A 21,353-nucleotide genomic window follows, 5' to 3' on the forward strand; every position below is an offset into this window, starting at 1 on the left:
GGTCATTACCTATTCCTAACCTTGCCTGTAAGATGAATTCTCGCGGTATTTGTGAGTACACAAACTCCGGAGAATACATCTTGTACCGCTGAGCCGATGTTTTTCCGATCGGACCAATCAGGCGTTGTTTAGGCAGGACGAAACCAATAAGCGCCGATGGCGGGGTTGAAACAAAGAAACCTAACGGACGAATGGATGCTGCAATTAATTATGTTCTCGCAGAATTACTCACCGTTTCCTTGTTGAATTTGAACAGCGAGAGGAGTTCGGTGCATTTGTATCTGGTATAGATGTTCCCAAGAGGAGACGGAAGACGAGATTTTCATCCGTTTCCTTAATTGGTCAAAACAAAATGTGCAAAGATGCTGCATCGTCCAAGCATTGTACAGCAAGCCCCGCCTTTCACGAACGGGTCTTTCTAGTGAAGTACCAGATTGTGATAATGTGAAGAACTCCCTCGAGAGTATCACAATTCTCAATCCGGCTGGCGAGGTTAACCTATTCCCTCAGCACAGTTGACGTCATCTTCAGGCAACAGCAAGTGGTAAAATTAGTTTTTAAAGGTAATAATTGTACTCTAGAAAAATAAGGAAGTTATCACAATAGACAAAGACAAAGTATATAGACAAAGTATTAACTTTTTACTGCTGAAAATTGCTTAATGAGTCAAATATCCCTAAATGATTATGGTTGGGGCACAATTTTTCATCGGTACTACTGGGGAGCCACATACGTACATGCACTTCACCAATGTATCATCACAATTTTAAATATGGATGAAATGTGCATATGTGCAAAGTAGTTCCTAATTACCTAAGTTCAAAACAAGTACATTTTGTGCACTACAGTGCTTCAGTCAGACCACACATGGCAAACCTTCCATCAATTAGATGCATACATCCCGTAGGTCTTCTCCTTGTATCTGTAGCAAAAAGATAACGGCGAAACATGTCAGTCTCCTGTACGGCGTGGTGTGACCTATGTAATATAATTAGCGATTACTTATACGATTATTTTAAGAAAATGTACGTTGGTGTGATTGAGCATATTTGTTTCGCACATTAAATTAATTGTGAGTTTTTAAAATGAACATTGAAAAATGTTCTAGACACTGTCTCTTTAAGAATGGAGAATGTGATGCAAGAAACAGCCCACTTCCGGTCGAGAGAGAGAAACAGCGTCGAGCGGTGAGAAGGTGGCCTGTCTGAAAGGTGAAGGTTTTATTTTGTGGCTAGCTATTCGATTCAGCGCAATTTGCAGAGCAGATACATAGCGAAGACAAACACACCGAAACATGGTGAAGATTACTTTCCAGCCTGTCGCGGGGCAGAAAGAAGATAAACAGAATGAGGGCGACAAAAGCGAAATCCTCATTCCCCATCCGATGGTGAGTTCAAATTCATTATTTTTACAGTCTGTCTTGAATGTCGCTTGTGGTTGTTTTAGCCTGACCCGAAGCCGTATCGCCATTTGGTTGACTACAAAACCTGCCTGTGCAGCTGTGATGGCTTTATCGTTACAATGCGCTCGTTTCAGCTCCATTCAATTTCGTGGAAACGCATCCATCTGTACATTGGTAATGCAGTCTATGTATTGTATATATTGCTGACTGTCTTCCACGACATGCGAGGATTTACCCCCCAAATCCACATTTCGAACTGCACCCAGGCAGAATAGAAGAAATGCACCTTCAGCTTTTGCTGACAAGATGGCAGATGCCGCTGCCTGCAGGATCATATTCAAATGTTCGCAGCAATGAGAATTCCTTGCACACCACAGTCTATCATTGCAAGGTGACAACAGACAGGGACTATAGACAAAACGCAGCGCTTTGTGTACATTCCTGATTTGGAAATGTGCTTGCAGGAGACACATTGGCCCCGTGGTGTGTCACGCTCTCAGCTGCTGTGAAATAAAAGCCTCCATCTCTGTGGGATGAGAGAACACAAAGGGCTGCGTGTCACAGAATGTGTTCACACATGCACAGTTGTGTCCTTGTCCTCGCGCGCCCAGTCTGTCCAAATGTTCTCATTCAAAGTGTCACCCAGATTAGGAATCGACATGGAGGCACTGCATAGCTTGTCTCAGCTCAAGTATTAAGAGAGAGAGAGACGAGAGAGAGAGAGTAACAAAAAACCTGTTTGGATTTTGATGGTTGAAAACAAACCTTTTGTACATATTTTCATTACAGTTATTTCTTTTCTATTTGTATTTAGCCACCAGCACCGAGCATTGTTAGTTCTTCGTCACGAGTACACCAAAGTAGCTACTACATAGTGACACCCACGCCAATATGCACGGATGTGTGCAAGTGCTGCTGGCAGATGGCCTGTGAGACTGGAGGCGGCTATGCAGGATTCACACCATCTTGGGCTTCTCTTTGCCAAGTACTTGCATCACTTCCGGTGGTGCTTGCGCCATCAGTAATATTAGATACAGCTTCAAAAAAAAAAAAAAGACGGGAGGAAATTGAGTTGCGTAAGAAGAGCGTCATAATTGAAACACGTCTTGCAGCGTTTCGTAATTATGCCCATCAGAAATCAACAATAACTGTTAAATGAATCATAACTGTAAGATTATGATGCATAACATTTTAAGTAAATGAAACAAAGAAGGCTCTTACTCATTCTTGGTGTGCTTGCTTCAAGGTGTTTAGTTGCCAGTCCTAGTTGAAGTTTAATGCAAAACTCATGCACAAAAAGAAGAAAAGAGAATCAACAGTTTTTTTTTTAGGGCTGGATATATCGATTTAAATGTCCTCGATTCAATTTCGATTCACAAGAGTTCAGTTTAATTCAATTTTGATTTTTTTTTTCAATTCACTTCAGTTCAATCCAATATTGATTAAATGTAGAACATCAATTTTAAACAAAAAATAAGAAAATGTAATTACATTTGGCACAGGCGCTAACTGGTTACATTATTTATTAATGAAAATAACACGTGTTATAATCAGTTAAGTGTTACAGAAACATTGACATCAGCATGGAAGAGATGAAAATGTTTTCATAATTCTAATTCAATAATTGTAAATTGTCTTAAAGTGCAATAAGTCAAATGTAAGAAAATACTTTTAAATTCCTGTAAACGGTAAATTTCAAGAAAACAGTACGATACAAAAACAATTGGCCTTTAAAATTCTACCTTTTTGTTAATTTATGGAAAAAAAGAGATATTAAAATAATCGATTCATGGTTTTATTAATCAATGTCATGCTCGAAAAGGAAAATTGATTCGATATTGATTATTCAAATGTTTTTAAACATAGCCCTATTTTTTTTATGTATAATCTTGTATAATTAAAGTCTGCTATCTTAATACTAAAATAAAGCAAAACACCAAAGAAAGTAGTGTTGATGTTACAGTAATTATAACCTTTCACAGCTTCTACACTCACATTGCACTTACTTGTACTACAGGCGTATGTATATTGTCTCTGCTCGGTGGGAACGTCTATTATTGCAGCTTAGTAGGAAACCTTTTCTCTCTTCTTATTTGCTTTGATGCTGTTTTAAATACAAACTTGCCTGTAAATTGAGCTGTTTCAATATGTGTTTGCTAGGAGGAGGAGGATGAGCTCGTCCTACCTTTGCGGCCCAAGAAGTCGCCACTCAACGGGCTGTGCTGCCTGACGTTTAGCCTGGTCGTCTTCATGGCCGGTTTGGTCCTCTCCTCCATCTACGTGTACCGCTACTACTTCATACCTCACGTAGGCCACTTTATTGTCTGGCGTTACAGCAAAACGTGCATTTCAAAAATGGTCAAACAGTGAACTTTTTTTTTTTTGAATAAGTTTGATTAACTTTGCGAATTTTTTTGGGCATGTGTGCTTGAAAACAGGCCCCAGAGGAAAACATGTTCCACTGCAAGGTGGTTTACGAGGACTCTGTGTACGCACCGCTGCGTGGGCGACAGGAACTGGCGGAAAACGTGGGCATCTACTTGGCCGACAACTACGAGAAGATCACTGTGCCCGTGCCTCATTTTGGAGGCAGCGATCCTGCTGACATAATCCACGATTTTCACAGAGTGAGCAAACACGTTTGAAGTGGACTTTATCCATGTTTCACCCACGAATATGCATTTGTTCATAAGGAGGATCAATGGTGTGTCTTTCACTGCCAGTCTGCCTGGTGCCTCATAATTAACTCATTCACTGCCATTGATGGCTATAGAAGTCAAAAATTTATTTGAACTATTTCTATTAGTTTAATTTTTTTTTCCACTTTTGTTGACAAGAGTAAGATTTTTTTTTTTTTTGTACATTTAGACCAGATTTAAAATTTGGGATTAATCGTGAGCGAACTATTGAAGTCATGCGATTAATTACAATTTACAAAAAAATAATCGCCTGTCGCCCGAATTTTAATAATCTTTTCTTTTTTTGAAAAAATATTATTTTAAAAACGAAAAGAAAAGTTTATTTAAATTTAGGTTTTTGAAAAAAGATTATTTAAAAAAAGAAAAGATAACTAGAAATTAGGTCGTCAGGCAATACATTTTTTAAAATTGTAATTAATCACATTACTTCAATAGTGAACTCACAATTCATCACAAATTTTATATCTGTTCTAAATGTACAATAACAACTTTTTTCTAGGTTTTCATACTTTTGTTAAAAGTGGAAAAAAAATTTAACTAACAGAAATAGTTCAGATGAATTTTTGACGTCTAAAGCCGTCAATGGCAGTGAATGAGTTAATATATTTTATTTTCAGAGTTTTATGTAGTCAATTACGCTACTATGGAACATTACCAGAAGAATGCTGCCAGCATGTTTGAAATACTCCAACTTAAAACCTTTTTTTAACAAGTTTGAAGCACTTCATCTTCAATAAGCAGCTGTGTTTTGCAGGGATTGACCGCTTACCATGATATTGCCCTGGACAAGTGCTACGTGATTGAGCTCAACACCACCATTGTGATGCCCCCGCGTAACCTTTGGGAGCTGCTTATCAACGTCAAGGTAAGGTTTGCATGCTGTAATTCAACAGGTGGAATAGTATCTTAAAGGTGACTAAAAATATATAATTAATTTAAAACAGTTCATAGGTGTCTTGAAAAAAAAGGTGTCTCAACGTTCTTCTGTGAAAATGCACAAAACGTTATAGTACATTTAATGGGCCAGAGGCCCTGATGACATCACAAACGAGGAGTATGGCAAGTTCTACAAAAATATGACCAATTACATGCATGTAGGTGACACATCACCGAACACACAAAAAACAAACAAACAAATCTTAAATAAGGAAATTAATTAGTGTCGGCAACTAGTGGACCAATGTGCTCCTTTGCTGCATTGCATCCTTGCACAAATTCAAACCATGAACAAGCATCTCCTTGATGATCTCGTATCTTCTTTTATCTTATTTTGTTCTATTTTCATTTTTATGAAGTCTTGGGACTTGCTGCCTGGAGTATATTAAGATCTCGGGTGTCGTGTTTTGAGCCATCTCATGGAAATGTCGGTGTTGGTACGGCAATAAAAATTCCTTAGATCTTTGAATTCAATTTTAAATTATCTATCTGTCTGTCTGTCTGTCTGTCTGTGTGTGTGTGTATATATATATAATTTATTTATTTACATATTTTAAAAAATAATAATGGTTTGAACATTGTGTTTAAACAAGAGCAAAATGTGAGAGAATGTTCATGCCCATCACAGAAAAGTGTATTAAATGTGTGGTGAGGATTTGTACAGCCTTAAACATGTATGTAACAAAATAAAAATAAGGTTGACTTCTTGGCAGATTTCACCTATTGCGTGTATTTTTTGCATTATAACCACAGCAATAAATGAGGGAACGTGCTACACGAAAACATTACCAATAAAAAAAAAACTACTATGCACACATTGACCTCTTATGGGCAGTGTGGTGCCATGCATGCATGAAGTACACACTTAGAATGAGCCAAGGAGAGTAGAAGAAGAAAGTTGCGATTGAGCTCTTAATATAACTCGTTTAATTCACTGATTAGGAATATGTGCTTTTGTTTCGGGCATTGTTAGTACTTGTGTGTAGTGTTTGTGTGTGAATATTTGTTATTTAAAGTAACAAAACTCTTGTAAGTCGATGCTAATTCCCCATTAGCGCGTCAGTGGTATTTGACATTGATTTAGCATTAGCAGTGGCAATATGCAGTGTTTAAATGTTTTTTATTTTCAATATGGTCTCTCTGAAGTGTTGATTTTCAGCTATCGTGGATGGGCCAGGCTCTTTTTCCCTGTGAAACAAATTCACTTTGTTTCCTTTCTGTATGTTTTGGTCTTCTGCAGAAAGGAACATACTTGCCTCAGACTTACATCATTCATGAAGAGATGGTGGTGACTGGCAAAGTGCACAACATGCGCCAACTGGGACCCTTCATCTACCGCCTTTGCAACGGGAAGGACACGTACCGCTTGAACCGCCGTGTCTCCCGCAGACGTAAGCAGCTTTAGCTAGGCTATCACAAAACGCTACCTGGAGCTTATTGTTATGTGATCTGAAGTGTAGGACAGCTTCTCAGCCCGTCCGTTTGTGTCTCGCCACTTTTCCCTCACAGGCATCAGCAAGCGAGAGGCGAAGGACTGCCACCGCATTCGTCACTTTGAGAATACGTTTGTGGTGGAGACGCTTATCTGTGATTAAGTGTGAAGAGGATGGTTGCAGGTGTGTCACGGCACATCCTTTTCACCTCCCCAGCTACTGTAGCACCCTGTGGATTTGATCATGTTGCACTTTACCGCTCATTTGACGTCCTATCTTCTTTTCCATCCCCTGCTTCTTTTTTTCCCCACTGGCAAATATTTATCCTAACATATGATGCAATAATAAGCTGCAGGTTCTCTCACAGGATTTCCATGTAGCCAACCAAGCCGTTTGGCCTCTGCCCTTCGGGAGTACTACGATGGTTACTGTTGTTAGGAGAGACGACTGTCTCCACGTGTTGTCAAAGTGACCTTTTTTTTTTCTCCTCCTGCTCTGGAGGTTTTTTATCTATGTGTTTAGTAACACGCTTAGCCATACAAAATGTAAAAATCTCTTTTTCGGCACCTCATCTTGTCGCTACTCGATCTCTGTACTGGAAAAATCAAACTACTGATGATTAGTTGCTTGCACATTTGCTTCTGCTGCACTCATCTTTACTTTAATGGTAAAAAAAAAGAAAGAAAAGAAAAAAAAAGGCACCATGTAACAAAGAAGACATCGCTGGGAATTGCGGCTTCAACGCTTGGAAAAAGTCAAGAGCCATAATTAATTTGAATGTCCATCATTTTTCAAAGTACTGTATTCAAAAGAATGCATTTGTGAACCATTTACTAGTATACTGTATCTGTTTCCTCTTTGCACGTATATTAGCTATTTGATAAACTGTTTTGTAAGATGTATATTGCCTTAGTCCAGATTCTAAAGACTGGACTAATGTTATTGCTAATATAACAGATGGGTGCATATTATTTGATGTTAGATCAATACAACCAACTTTTATTGTATATATTACCTGCCTATAAAATATTGTCTGTGAATAAAGTTTAAAAAGACTTTGTCAGTGGTCTATATATTCTTCTTGATTTAAATGTCCAAGAACTGTTTTGGAATCATTGCTGGAGCTCTATAGTTTAATCTAGATCTGCAAATGTCCCGGTCACTGTTAATAATTAGCATACATCTGTTACTGTATGATTCCTGACCATGTCTCATAAAACACACATGCCTATGGGATGGCATTGATCGGTGTGGTGCCACTCACTAGTCTACTCACTGTTCACACACCTTGTGATCATGTTATCTTCTGGACTGTGCCCTCTTTGTTTGTTTTTTTCTTTTCTTTTTTTGTAACAGTTCTTTATAGGGGTGATTGGTACTGCATAGCCAGTGGCTACTCCCAGCAACCAAGCTTTGTGGCTCGTCATTTTGTACTTTAGCAAATTCCAAGAAGACAAAACAGCTTTATTTATATAGTATGTTTCATACACAAGGCAACTCCGTGTGAATCACATAATTAAGTGCAACATTTGAATTGTAAATACAGATGAGTTAAATAGCTTTATAATAATAAATCACTCAAGTGACAAAAAACATACAGTGCTTGAACAAAGTTTATGAAAAATGTGATTTATTTTTATTATTTTTTTGAAGACCTCAAACATAAGGGTGGAAAAAAAGGCATATTTTTTCAACCTGGATTTAAAAGCATTTATTGGCATCTTATTCCATTTGTGTGCAGCATAATCATGAAATGGTGCTTCACCATGTTTGCTTTGACCTCCGGGCTCGTCTCATTGGCCTGAGTCTGCGGGCCATAGAGCGCTACTGAGTTTGTATTAAAAAATGTTTTTTTTAAAACGTATTTGGGACTAAACCATTCAGTGATTTATGGTAAAATTACTGGGAGCCAGTGGAAAAGCTTTAAGATTGGAATAACGTGTCCTGTTCTCTATTTTCTGGTCAGAACCCGAGCTGATGAATTTTGAATGAGCTGCAGCTGTTTGATGCTCTTTTGAGGGAGTACAGTCAAACACAAACGTTTTTGTTTTAGTTTAGTTGAAGGAAATGTTGGTTGTTTTAACATAGTGACATAACCACCTTAATTGAGCTCGTTTCATTTGGGGACATCTTCGTAGCCTTGATAGGCAACATTGGCGTTCCTAAGAATTTGACCCAAAGGTAGCGTATACAGACTGACCAAGAGGAGTCCAAGACAGACCCCCACGTCGTGGCCACTATTACTGCCTCCCTCAAGTCTTCAGCTTCAAGTTATTTCACTAGCCATTGTGGTTTTCCTTTCTGTAACAGCTTGTGCTGTGTGTTAAAAAAAATTGTGAAACATGGCGGAAGTTGCTTTGTGTTTGTTCTCCGGCCACTTTGCCACATTTGGCACAGAGTGTCTTGAATCAGTACAGGGTACAATCAAAATCTTAAGACAATACAAGCATTCTGGAGCCAAATATGCTTGCCCAGTGTCAGAAAGCTCAGTCATGGCCACAGCACGAGTCCTTCAACAGAATAATCATTTTTGATCATCTTGACCACCAAAGTCCTTCTTGCAGTTGACAAATGACTGTCCAAGTTATCACCAAAGACTAAGTAATTACAGAAATGGCAAGAATTCTCCTTATGTAAAGCGCTCTACAGTATATATACAGTATGAGAATTCAATAAAAAAAAAACACAGAATATATACCAAACTCGAGTTAAATACATTTTTAACGGTAGCCTACTTCTGTCCTATCATCAGCATTACCGTCAGAATCTTTTTACACTACTTTGGCCAGACTTTACAAAATGGACGAAGTTTCTCCCCTCCCCATGCCGATCTGTTCATATTCACAGTATGGTTTATGTGTATAAATATGTTTTCTCTCTTCTCCCTGTAGTAGGCGCAACTTAATGGAGAGATTGTAAGCAAGACGCACCGATGTTCTGATGTTTGATGGTGAATTAAGATTGTTGAATAAAGTTTCAGTTTGTAAAAAAAAGAAAAAAAGAAAAAGAAAAAAGCCACACTGATGTCACTGTCCCTCCAGGGTATGGACAACTTTTCATCTTTAACCAACAGATGTCACTGTTGAGCTATGTAACAATGATGCACACGCACAAGCTTACGGTGTCACGCGCGTACACACATACACACTCAAAGACTTTTTTCTTTCCGTCTGGACAAAATGCTGACCCAGGCAGATTTAAATGAGACCCACAATTTCCCAGGTTCCTTTCTTGTAAATGCTCCCCTCATGAACTATTTAAGTGCCTTGAATCAACGTTTCCTAATTCCTATTAACTGGTCATTGTGTTGGTTGAATAAAACAAAAATACAATTGATGGGACTAGTGGACCACAAAATTATCACCATTACATTATTGGAGTAGAGGAGAGCGAAAGCATTCATTTATGTGGTTCCATTCATTTACCACAAATCTAGATTAGACCAGAAACATGATTCTGGCTCCGTTCACAGTATTTGCAGAATGTTAAAGGATGATCCCGAATGAAGATGGTGTCTTCAACTTTTTTGTGCAAGCAATTTTTGTCCACACTTGTTAATTTAGTGCACTGGTAGGTTGTAACATGCAATCAAGATAATGTAGGCTACTCATGTACCGTATGAGTAGGACTGGCATTAATGCAAATTGACACACACTGAACAAATAGCTTTGTCTTTTAAATTAATCTGATAGTAAAACTAAAGGGACACTTAACCCATGTTTGTTTTATTCATCTCATACTCACGATACAAACAAAAATAAATTCACCAGTAAAATCATGTCAACCAGCTCTCTACCTTTTCCTGTCATAGCTCCAATATTCAAAGTCCCTACTCTCAGTCCCATGGCGATGGCGGTTGTTGTTAACCCGGGCCTCCACCGATCCAATATGGAAGTCATATATTTGATTCGCATGTTTGATTTGGGCCAAAGTTTTTACGTTGGATGCCCTTCCTGACACAACCATCTGTATTTATCTGGGCTTGGGACCGACACAAGAAGACACTGACTTGTGCCCCCTTGCGGCTACATTGCATACATCCACTTTTAATATCCTACCCAAATAATACAAATAATCCCGTATACCCCTACCTTCAAAATCATACTATACTTAAACCCTTAATACAAGAGTTTGCAGTTTTCTCCCCCCCAAAAAGAGGGGAAAAAAAGACCTAGTTATAATAATAAGAAACCGCAACGCAGAAAAAAGGTCCTCGTTTACCTGCTGATTGAATCACCTGTGGCACAATCCAAACTGTGGCAGGTTTACTTTCTGGACCTGGATTTGATATAGGCCTACCTCCGGTGTTATAGTAAACACTATTTAACGCATCATACTACCATGTGGCCATTACGTTATTGCTTATTTGCAACGCTATTGTTAGCATAGCATTGCCACTTTTGTATAGCTGGCAGTGCTATTTTGTCGAAGCTGGAAATACCTTATCTGTGACTATTTTGTAAAGGGCTGGCTCCTCTATTAGATAAAAAAAAATAGGTGAAAAAAATACACCTTTAATATACTGTGTGCAGTAATATACATGCTAATTAGCAATTCACATTACAAAAAAATAACAATAGACAGCAATAACCAAGAGAGTGTGACATTTTGTTTTTCTCTGTTCTGTGGGAATGTCTAAAGTTGCATTTATTTATTTTGAGTCATGCAGTGCACGCTGCACACCTGGCAAGTGGCAACCCACCACTGGCCTACTCTATGGCCACCTTATGAAACACCTGTCACAGGGAGATCCTAAAAGGATTATGTTCAAATTTAACATTCAAAGATTATGGTTTTGATCGAATCGGCAAAACGTCAATGTACACAACTCAAAGACAAAATACACTCCAACTATGCTATGACATCTAATTTCATCTGGACCGTCAGTATGACATTACAGACACAAATACGTAGGCTAACTTCACAATTTAACAATTTAACAAATTTTCATGCCAACTATTTACTGATTGTTAAGACATTAATTTAAACCGTAAACTATGCCATAAAAAATACATTTGTGGATGCTTTTCGTAGGTTGCTACACTACATGAGTGTGTCCGCCATGTTTAATGTGGCGGATTAACCCTTAAACTAATGCAAAGTAATGGACTGAACGTCATAAATTATGCCACAATCTATATTGTGCATAATGTTAATGCCTCTCATTTATCCACTCACAAACAACAACATAGTCAGGTAAACAGACTGGAACGTTCAGTGTTTATTGTAATTGAGACATTGTATGACTTCATTCAACATGATTGGGACTCACTTGACATGTTGTATTTTTGCCACAGCAACTTGGGACTTGTTTGAAACGTGTGTGGCTTACTTGCAACTCGCACATTATATCCCCCACCTCTGCAAATAGCCTCCTCGCCCCCAGTTATTTAGCGCGGTTTACTGTGGAATTGACAACTTTCCTCTGAGCGCCGTTAGTCTCAACATGGTATGCTAATCAGTAAATGACCATCTGTATATTTCTGTAGCTTTGTGACATGGAAGTGTTTTTTTTAATATTTAGAATATACTCTTCTTACAACTTTTTCATAAACATCATTAATTTTCTTTGCTGACTGGCTAGGCTGGTAAAAAAAAAAAAAATAAAAAATAATAATAATAATAATTATACATTTGATTTGTAATGCACTTTACATTTCAAAGACATTTTAAAGCGCTAAGCGCTTGTTTGCCTGCTCTATGTCAGTGCATTTGGTACCTGAGCTTTCAGTGGGGGTTTACCTTATAATAATAATAATGATAATAATAACAATAATAATAATAATAATAATGCATCGGATATATATACCACTACTATCATGTCACAATTGTAGAAACCGTCAATGCAGTGCAAAAATGCAATTTAAAACATGACAAAATTATAACACATAAACACTACATACTTACTATGCTGATTATTAAATGTGTGCTTTGCCTTTGATATCCAACAGTTTTTCTCTGACCATCCAATCACTGGCCCTGTAAGGTGAATTTGAAATTTGCTTATGTATACAAAAAATAACAAATAAATAGATAAATAAATAAAAAAAGTCACATTGCTGACCTAGTTTAAACTTTCTCTGCCAGCACTACTTACTGTGAAAGCCCTGGACATATTAGGAGGCTGAAATCTGATCGGAGAAAAAAAATAATCTAACATCCATATACAGTACACAAATCGGAAGCAGTGCCGTCAAGAGTATGCTATGATATGAAATGAATAGACTGTGAATAAATTAGTTGAATATCCTGGAATTAAGAAATATTCAAATGTAGTTTATAAATGTGTCTCTGTTTTAGTCCAGTTTCATTCACACTTGATAGTTTTTAACATAGTTAGTCAACCTCAACACGTTTTTTTAAAGTGCATTTTTAGTTGACTATAAATTTAATCTTTATTTTAGTCCAAGAAAGTAAAATTTTATTCGTCTAGTTTTAGTCAACAAAAACTGTCAATGTTGTTTTAGAATTGTTTTAGTCAGGACAATCATTTAACCCCTGTATATTTTTTTGTCAGCAGAGAACAGATCTAAAAGTATTTCACATAAAACTTTCTCTTATCTGTTTGATGAAAAACAACTTGAAATACAATTACAGTATAGCAACAAGTGGCTACTTTGGCTCCATACTATGAGCTAGTAAGTTAGCCTGCATTAGTTAGCGGTTAGATTAACATTATTGTTGAAACATTATGGTCGTTGGATTAATTAATTATTATTTTTTTAACCTTTCACCGTGAATCCACCTCCTGTCTGTTGCCCTGTGTTTGTGCATGTTGCACTCGCTAGCTTCAGATTCGAAAGGGTGTGTGTCACCGTATGTCACATGACAGCGTCCCAGTGACAGATGAGCAGAGACAAGGTTTTACAAAATCAGATAATTTTTGTTTCGTTTTTGTTCATGAACTAAAATGTCCATAGATTTTAGTCCAGTTTTCATTAAGTGAAGTTTATTTTCGTCTCGTCTTCATTATACTGATTTAGTCCCAGTTTATTAATGGGGTTTTTAGTCCAGTCTAGTGTAGTTTTAGTCCGGTGAAAAATGTGTGTTGACGAAATTAAAACTAGCCCTGACTTCATACCACCCTACCAATAATGGTCTCATTCCCTTAACAATAAAGAAATAAATTAATTAATTAATTAATACACACAAAAAAAAAAGCTACCTGGCATTAAGTACTGACTAATATAAATGTGGTTCCATTTTGGGGGGATGGAAGAAATTCATGAAAAAGCAAAATATTTGATTTCTGTAGACCCTATGTGTGTATGTATTAGGAGTCAATCAGTCTTGCGATAAGGTTTAACACTGATTTTTTAAAATGACTGTATGTGTACATGTGAGGATGGACAGTTTCGTACGGGAAAGGTGATGGAGTGCCAGTTGTCCTGAGGCCATCTGTTTCTGTGTGCGTGTGTATGTGTGTGTGAGAGAGAGACCTTCACAGCAGTGGGTCAAAAGTGGGAGGTCATGACCCCACTGACCCTCTGGGAGCGGAGATCATCAATCAACTGGAGGCTGGACAGAGCAGCAGGAGGGAAACACACACTTGCGCACACATGCTGAGATACAGTAGAATATGCTCTCCCAATCATGCTGAACAAAAATAATACTCATTGAAACTGAAAGTTATAAAGAATTTTTTCTCTTTACAATAATTTGTTCTTTGCAGCCCCACTAGTCTAAAAATGGCATTCCAATTATAACTTAGTTTGTGGGATATGAGTTAAGCAGCAAAATGCACTGTTTTTATCCATCTCAGGAGGCGGTCATTTTGTCGCTTGCTGTCGACTGAAAATGACATCGCAGTTGCTCAGGGCACAGGTAACGACTAATTGTGGCTCACCTGTTTTCTGCGTTTGGTCATGTGACATTCGCAAGCTGAGCTGTGATCGGTCGGTACCTGAACCCCGAGCAACTGTGATGTAATTTTCAGTCGACAGCAAGGGGCAAAATGGCTGCCCCCTGAGATGGATGAAAACAGGTGGATTTTGCTGCTAGATTCATATTCCACAAACGCAAAATTAATCAGAAGACTGTGTTTAGACTAGTGGGGGTACATACAAGATATTGTAAAGAAAAAATTTCAGTTAACGTTCCCTTTAGGTCAGAATAAATGCAATAGTCACGCACAAAATGCTGTTTTGCAGTACATTTTTGCTTCCCTTAATCTAAGATTATAAATAAGCGCACACACACACGCTATCAGGGTTATCAGCCAGCACTTGCAGAGCGACAGGCATGCTTTTTCTCTCTCCACCCATAGCCCTCCTCCTCCTCCAGCCTGTCCCGTTGATCAATGAGGAAGTTCTTGGGCCTCAACTATTAATCAGAGCCTATCGGCTATCTGTCCGCCGAGCCAACCAATCACGGCTCACGGACAGCTGGGCCATGACAAATGTGCCCTGGTGGACTCGGGGGTTAGAAGTGGGGGAAGCTTGGATGAGAGCAGGGTGGTGACCGAGCACTTGATGTCATCCGAGTCAGGTCACGGCTGCACAACTGCACTTTATCTACTTCACAGCGGATGCTTAACATCACATGTACCCCCTGGCATATTATAATACTCATAAACACACACACAAAGGTGTGGTGGGTGCAATGTTTGAAGGGAGGCAAAACGGCAGGTCCTGATGTTGATGAGGCCTTTCCTCACACCTCAAAGCTTCATCAAGGCGCCGGTGTCTCCCTTCTGCATAATCACTGCTCTCACGCTCATCCATTCACATCTTATTGCCATGATTCGATTATATCTAATGCTATTATACTGCTCCCCATCTCCCTCTCTTCCCCTTTGTCTCCCTCTCTCCACCATCATGGATTCCTAGCAGATCTTATTAGCGTGTGATGTGGGCCAGGTCGCCGACGTTGGATTTATGAACCTTCAGACTTCTCTCCTTTAATCTTCCTGTCCTCCTCTGTTCCCTTCCTGGATCTGTCCATCTATCATTCCCAGGGTTGGCTGGGCGGAAGAGTATTAATCCCTCCGTCCCATCTCTCACTCCTCTGGACAGATGAGGATGCGAGGGGGGAGGAGCAGGAGCAGAGGGTAGGGGACCCCAGATTGCTTTTCATAATGTTTCTGTAGCATTGTGGCAATAATTTGTATGCAGATTTTCTCCATCATAGGTCATGCGCCGGCAGTTGTTTTGATAGCACCAACAGGTAGGAGTATAAAGTGCACAGGTGCCAACGTGGGGGTGGATAATGTGCAAAATCTACAGTTGGGTTGATAAACAGCACGGTATGTGTATGAGAGTGGTTTAAAAAATAATGCTAATTTATGATTGATACTGCCGGTGCGATATTGATTTAACAGTAGTTTATTATTGCGCATGTACTTTGCAGTGATGCAGAGTCAGACCTGACTGCATTCATTACTCCACTCTCGTGGCTTGTATTGGCTCTCATTAGGTTGCGAAATAATGAATTGTCTGGGGTGTGTCAATATAAGACATCCATCCATTTTTTATGCTTCTTGTGGGGTCTACAACCTTTTTATATGTAGTTTTATTTTTATCGTTACCTCACGGTTGGGACAGTGGTTTTCTTGCCTGAACAGTAAATGTAAGTATGAATGCAATCAAACCTCTCATTGCAATATCTTTCAGTTCTGCACTACCTTAAACCACAATTAAATGAAAGGAAAAGTTAAGTCAAACATTTTCTTTACAATGATATCATCGCTGTCGAGCTAATTCCTCAGCAAGGCTCAATCACTAATTTAATATGTTTTACATCATCTTTACAAACAGTTTCTTAAAGGTCTTAAGCCATGAGTGAAAAAAAATAATGAGCCAACTAATAAGTTAAGTAAATTATATTTTACATATAGTGGCGGCCGTGGCTCAGGTTGTAGAGACGGTCGTTCAGTAAACCAACAGGTCGGCTGTTTGATCCCCGCTCTCGTCAAGTCATGTGTCGTCGTGTCCTTGGGCAAGGCACTTCACACACATCGCCTCCAGTGCTAATCACACTGTTGTATGGAAGGTGTGAATGTTTGGTGGTGGTCGGAGGGGCCGTAGGCGCACACTGGCAGCCACGCTTCCGTCAGCCTGCCCCAGGGCAGCTGTGGCTACTTAACTAGCTTACCGCCACCACAGTGTGAATGTGTGAGTGCATGAATAATGTATCCATTCCATTGTAAAGCCTCTTTGAGTGTCTAGAAGAGCGCTATATAAAATCCGATGCATTGTTATTAACGTGAACCGGAGATTTACCACCGTGACTCGTCTTTCTGCAACGAATCATCACAGCGATCGATTTTAAACAAACAAGCCAACTTAAATGTAGCTCACCTTACTATTTTCACTCATTATTGTTTAAAATACACTCAGACATTAAATAGCGGCGACAATTACGACACACAGTCTCCTCAGAACGAGGAAATAGGAAACAGTTTTGCAACACTTCACAAACATGGGTTGTGTTCAAGACCAGCACTGTATTTGTTTTCAAGCTGTTTTCACTCCTTTAATAAATTGGTGAATATTGCGTAAAAATAACAATGTGCAGAAGGACCTTAATTTAACTCCATACTACGGTATGAGGTTTCCGTTGAACAGCAACAATATGTTGTATGCGTCCCCACTGTTTTAAACGGTATTCTGATTAAAATTGCATTGATGGAATTTGAGTTAAGCAGCAAAATCCACCTTTTTTTTTATCCATCTCAGGGGATGGCCATTTTGCCTCATCATATTTGCTGAGGGCTCAGTTAACGACCAATCACGACTCACGCGTTTTTTTTAAAGTTTGGTCATATGACGTCAAAGACATGCTCCATTTAGTTCCGACCTCAAAGTGTTTGAGGCGAATATAAACATAAAGAATGGCTAATGTTTGTTGTTCTAGCAGTGAGTCCAAATCACATTGTGTTACATGAAGTTACTTATTTCGAATGACTAAATTAATGTTGCCATAATAGTGTAAATTATGTTTTGCCATTCACGGTCACTGTCTCTAGGGATTGCCATTGTTGAGTGATGTCAGATTGAAGTCCGTTGGTGACGTTGGTGCTGATCTTAAAGGGGCGTTTGAGTGCACACTACCTAGTATGAGTAAAGTCTGACTTCCCATCTCCCTCGAATGCAGCATTTTTTTAAATAAACGGACTAACTACGCCTCTTACTCGCTGTCTTACGTTGCCACTCAGTTAGCCCGCCTAACTTATACATTGATTTCTCCGCGGCGTTTTCATGTTATTTTCTCTCTCTACGGAAAAAATACCATAATAATAACAATAAGTCTGGGAGAAGCGCTACGCGCACATTTCATCGCTAAGAGTATGATTTTTAATTTTTTCTCTCATAGTATATCTCCAAGTGCTAGTCAAAGATTTGTCTGCAGCATATTGTCCGAACCATCAACTATCAAATGACTTCCCTTTTCATGACTATAGTGCAAATCAAGTGTACATGTAACTATTGATTAGTGTTGCATCCTGTATATAAATACTGTTCCTCACATATAAAGTAAAAGTAATCAACTGAACATTGGGACATTTAATAAGTTGAGTCCTTTTACCCTTAAGTCTTTGAAAATGTGTTGGAACAAATAGAGTAAGGGAAAAGAAATATAGCTCCACCAGCAGTCGGGGTAAAGCCGACCCCTCCATCCATGCCTGTGCACTGACAGGTAGATTAAGGGGCGTGATAGATGCCCCTCTCTCTATCAGCCTCTCGCCATCTCCTTCGCTCCCTCCGCCCTTTCCCTCCCCGCCATCCATCATGGCGGCTGGTGTAATTGCGGCCGCGTGGGGCTGGCAGAAGGAGCCTCCATCCATCTCCTTAACAACAAACAGTCATGAGGACGGATGGTGCTGCACTCCCCAGTTAATCTCCATCTATAAGCGGGAGGGCAGGGATGTGGGGAGGGAGATGAAGAAAATAACAGAAGGGAGAGAAGTAGTGTTGGCTTACTATAAACAAAAAGCGATGGAGTGGCGGACAACAAGGAAAGATGGCGGAGGAGAAGGTCAATGCTCCAACGTGTAGAAAGAGTGTGGAAATAAAGAAAGAGGAGTGGCTCACATCACAAGGAGCAAAGAGAGGAAAAGTTTGCAAACAAGCTGCGGCGGACGCAAGTGTGTTTGTTGGTGAGGAAAACGTGGAAGGCTCAGCAAAGGAGAGGCCCAAAATGTATGCCTGTGAAGCCAGATGACCCAGAAACTGGAGAGGCGCAGGCTCATAAAAATGCACTCTGCGCTCCCCCTCCCTGCCTTTGACTACCCCTTAACTTTTACCCTTCTCTGTTTCTTTCCCTCATCTTTTCTTTCTCCACTCACCTCCACTCCCACTCTGACATGCAAGTGGTGGAGGGTCACAGCTCTCTGATGTTTTGGGTGCTTGCGCAAGGCTTTCCAGAGGTCACGGCGGCCATATTTTCTTAATGGCCAAGTCATTGAAGTCAACAAGGCTGGGTGGCCTTGCGGGCTACCTCTTCTGTTGCTCCACTTCAATAAGACTAAATACAGACACTTCTCGAGTTGCCGGCTTTGCCCTGATTGAATGGATTGGAACAGAGTCAGACGGCACAGCAATATCCTTTCGGTAACGATGTCAACACAGTCTGAAATCTTATCATTACATCCACGATCAAATGAAATATATTACAGGTGAGATTTCAGCACACACGCCATAAACTATTTTCTCATGGAGGGCATCACCTCCAGTGTGACTTAAAACTGTCCAAATCAATGATGAAAAAGCATGCACTTTATATCGCAATTACGTAAAGTATATAATGACCAACTTCATCTCTGTGTTTTTATGCCACATAGCGTAGCTTGCTTTTACTGTGGCTCTTCCTAAGGTGATCACTCAAGAGGATATATTTTGTTTTAAATATTTCTCCAAAAAAGAGTTTGAAATCATTTTAAAGTTTTAAAACACCATATCGGTTAACACACCAACATTTAGACTTAAATTTAAAATAGATTACACTATTATTTTAATTGACATCAAAATATGAGGCTTAAATTAGAGAGCAAAGTAATAAATGTGCAAGCGTACAAACTTAAAAGCCTTAACAAACGCATGTTATTTTTGTGAAATATGTCTTGACAAATGTCAGACTCCATTTGTAGAGCCTCAGTTTAAAATATCAATTAAAGAAGCATTTTACATATTTTTGCAAACATGTAAATATTTTGTGCTGTAAATATTAAGTTGCTAAAGCACAAATATTTGTACAAGTAATGATTTAATTTCATGTTTATACATATTATGAATCACAAAATGATATGCGCGCTTGCACAAACTACAGATTCAATCTAAGAGTTGTATATTATCGCCTTTACAATGTCAACATTTCTTAATTCAATATCAGGGAGTTGTTTAATTATTGCAGTTCTAGTGTGAAATGGTGCATGAATGTAAATATTTCGACCCTGTCAACTGAGCGAGATATACAACCAAATTTTTAAAGTATCAGCATGTGATGCAGTGCAGTTGTACACTACTGCAAACTGCAATCACAGAATTCAACATTGTTCAATAAACACTTATGTGACGCAATCTAAAGTGCCGTTGTCAAACTCAAGGCCTGGGGGCCAGGTGTGGCCAGCTACGTTATTTTATGTGGCCCGCTGAAAAGCAAATAAAGTGACTGTCCTTCAAAATCTGTACCACAATTGCAGTTCCTTCACTTTGAATATTGGAGATATTAACAGCAATTTGTTTTGTAACTAAACCACGTTTTCCCCGTTTAAAAACAAACAAACATTTAACAGTAGTCCATGACTTCTGATTTATAAACTAGTTATTGATCAATTTGTTGTTTTATGCATACAATTACATTGTTTCACAGTCATAATGACCCTTTGAGAAAACCATAAGTGCCCAGAGAAATTACTATATTTGTGAATTTGTAATTGTTCATTTATGCATATGTTGCTCAAAATATAATCTATAGCGTCCAGACAAAATAATACCTGTTATTATTAATATTATTGTTCTTTCTTTTATTTTTTTTATGAAAACACTAATTAGCTTTTTAATAATCTGTGATGCTGACATTGGATTCCTTCAAAACGCCATAAATCAGATGTGGTAACTTTCAATACATTACTCATCAACAAATATTGTACCAAGGTGCTCTCATTAACATGTAAAAGGAGGCGTCATTCCACAAGCACTGAAGTGATTAAAAAAAAAAAAAGTTTTTTTTTTTTGAGTGTTTGGAATGTAAATTAAAGTGATCTACATCAATAATTTGTTACTCAAATAGCCCAATCATTTACTTGTAAACATGGGGGATAAAAAGACGGAAGGAAAAACATGAAGATGGCTTGAAAGTACAAATGCATCAACCTCGAACCTGCTCCAGCGTGCAATGGAAGTTAATCCTTTTGATTCAATGTTAACAACTTCTTCTAGTCTATTGACACGAGTGTTTCATGGTTACTATCATCGTGTGTGAGGGACTCGGGGGCTGTGATCACCCCCCCCCCCCCCCCCGGGGAAACGAGCACCCTGCAGAGTAAAAAGACCCCCGGGCCCTTGCTGCCAAGCGGCCCCTGCATGCACGCTCCAACTCAAGCCGCCCATGGAGTCTGTGGACGGGCCGCCGATTGAAGTGTAGCCGCCTGTTGGCCCCTCGCAGCAGGACCCAGCATAGAGGGGCGTTTTGAATAATTATTATGTGACTGACGTGTCATTAACAACACAAGACGACTTTTTTATTTTTAAACTAAACTATACCCCCCCGTATCTTAAGTGAAAATAAAACATTCGCACCACTGAGGAAGGACCAATTGGCGACATTTGGGCTGTGTCAAAACAAATGCTGCCCACTTCAGAGTATATGCGGACAATAAAACACTTTGAAAGCTATTATCAGCCTTTAAATTCCACGTCAGCGAGCACACTTTAACTTTATTTA

General features: G+C 39.0%; 1 protein-coding gene across 1 annotated transcript; it reads left to right on the forward strand.

The window, feature by feature from the left end:
* Nucleotides 1-1,149: 1,149 nt before the first annotated feature.
* On the forward strand, nucleotides 1,150-7,526 carry itm2ca (integral membrane protein 2Ca). The gene is made up of 6 exons (XM_077566560.1): nucleotides 1,150-1,387; nucleotides 3,563-3,709; nucleotides 3,841-4,029; nucleotides 4,856-4,966; nucleotides 6,278-6,428; nucleotides 6,547-7,526. The coding sequence occupies exons 1-6, from the start codon at nucleotides 1,295-1,297 to the stop codon at nucleotides 6,630-6,632; spliced, it is 777 nt and encodes a 258-aa protein (XP_077422686.1). The 5' UTR covers nucleotides 1,150-1,294; the 3' UTR covers nucleotides 6,633-7,526.
* Nucleotides 7,527-21,353: the final 13,827 nt, after the last annotated feature.

This window comes from Vanacampus margaritifer, chromosome 5 (genome assembly GCF_051991255.1).
Source record: "Vanacampus margaritifer isolate UIUO_Vmar chromosome 5, RoL_Vmar_1.0, whole genome shotgun sequence".
NCBI classification, from domain to species: Eukaryota; Metazoa; Chordata; class Actinopteri; order Syngnathiformes; family Syngnathidae; genus Vanacampus; species Vanacampus margaritifer.

Bases quoted from the DNA above. Each gene is read 5' to 3' on its own strand.
- itm2ca (XM_077566560.1), top strand. From the start codon at position 1,295: ATGGTGAAGATTACTTTCCAGCCTGTCGCGGGGCAGAAAGAAGATAAA. The intron at 1,388-3,562 runs GTGAGTTCAAAT...TGTGTTTGCTAG, and splicing joins TCCTCATTCCCCATCCGATG to GAGGAGGAGGATGAGCTCGT. The intron at 3,710-3,840 runs GTAGGCCACTTT...GCTTGAAAACAG, and splicing joins GCTACTACTTCATACCTCAC to GCCCCAGAGGAAAACATGTT.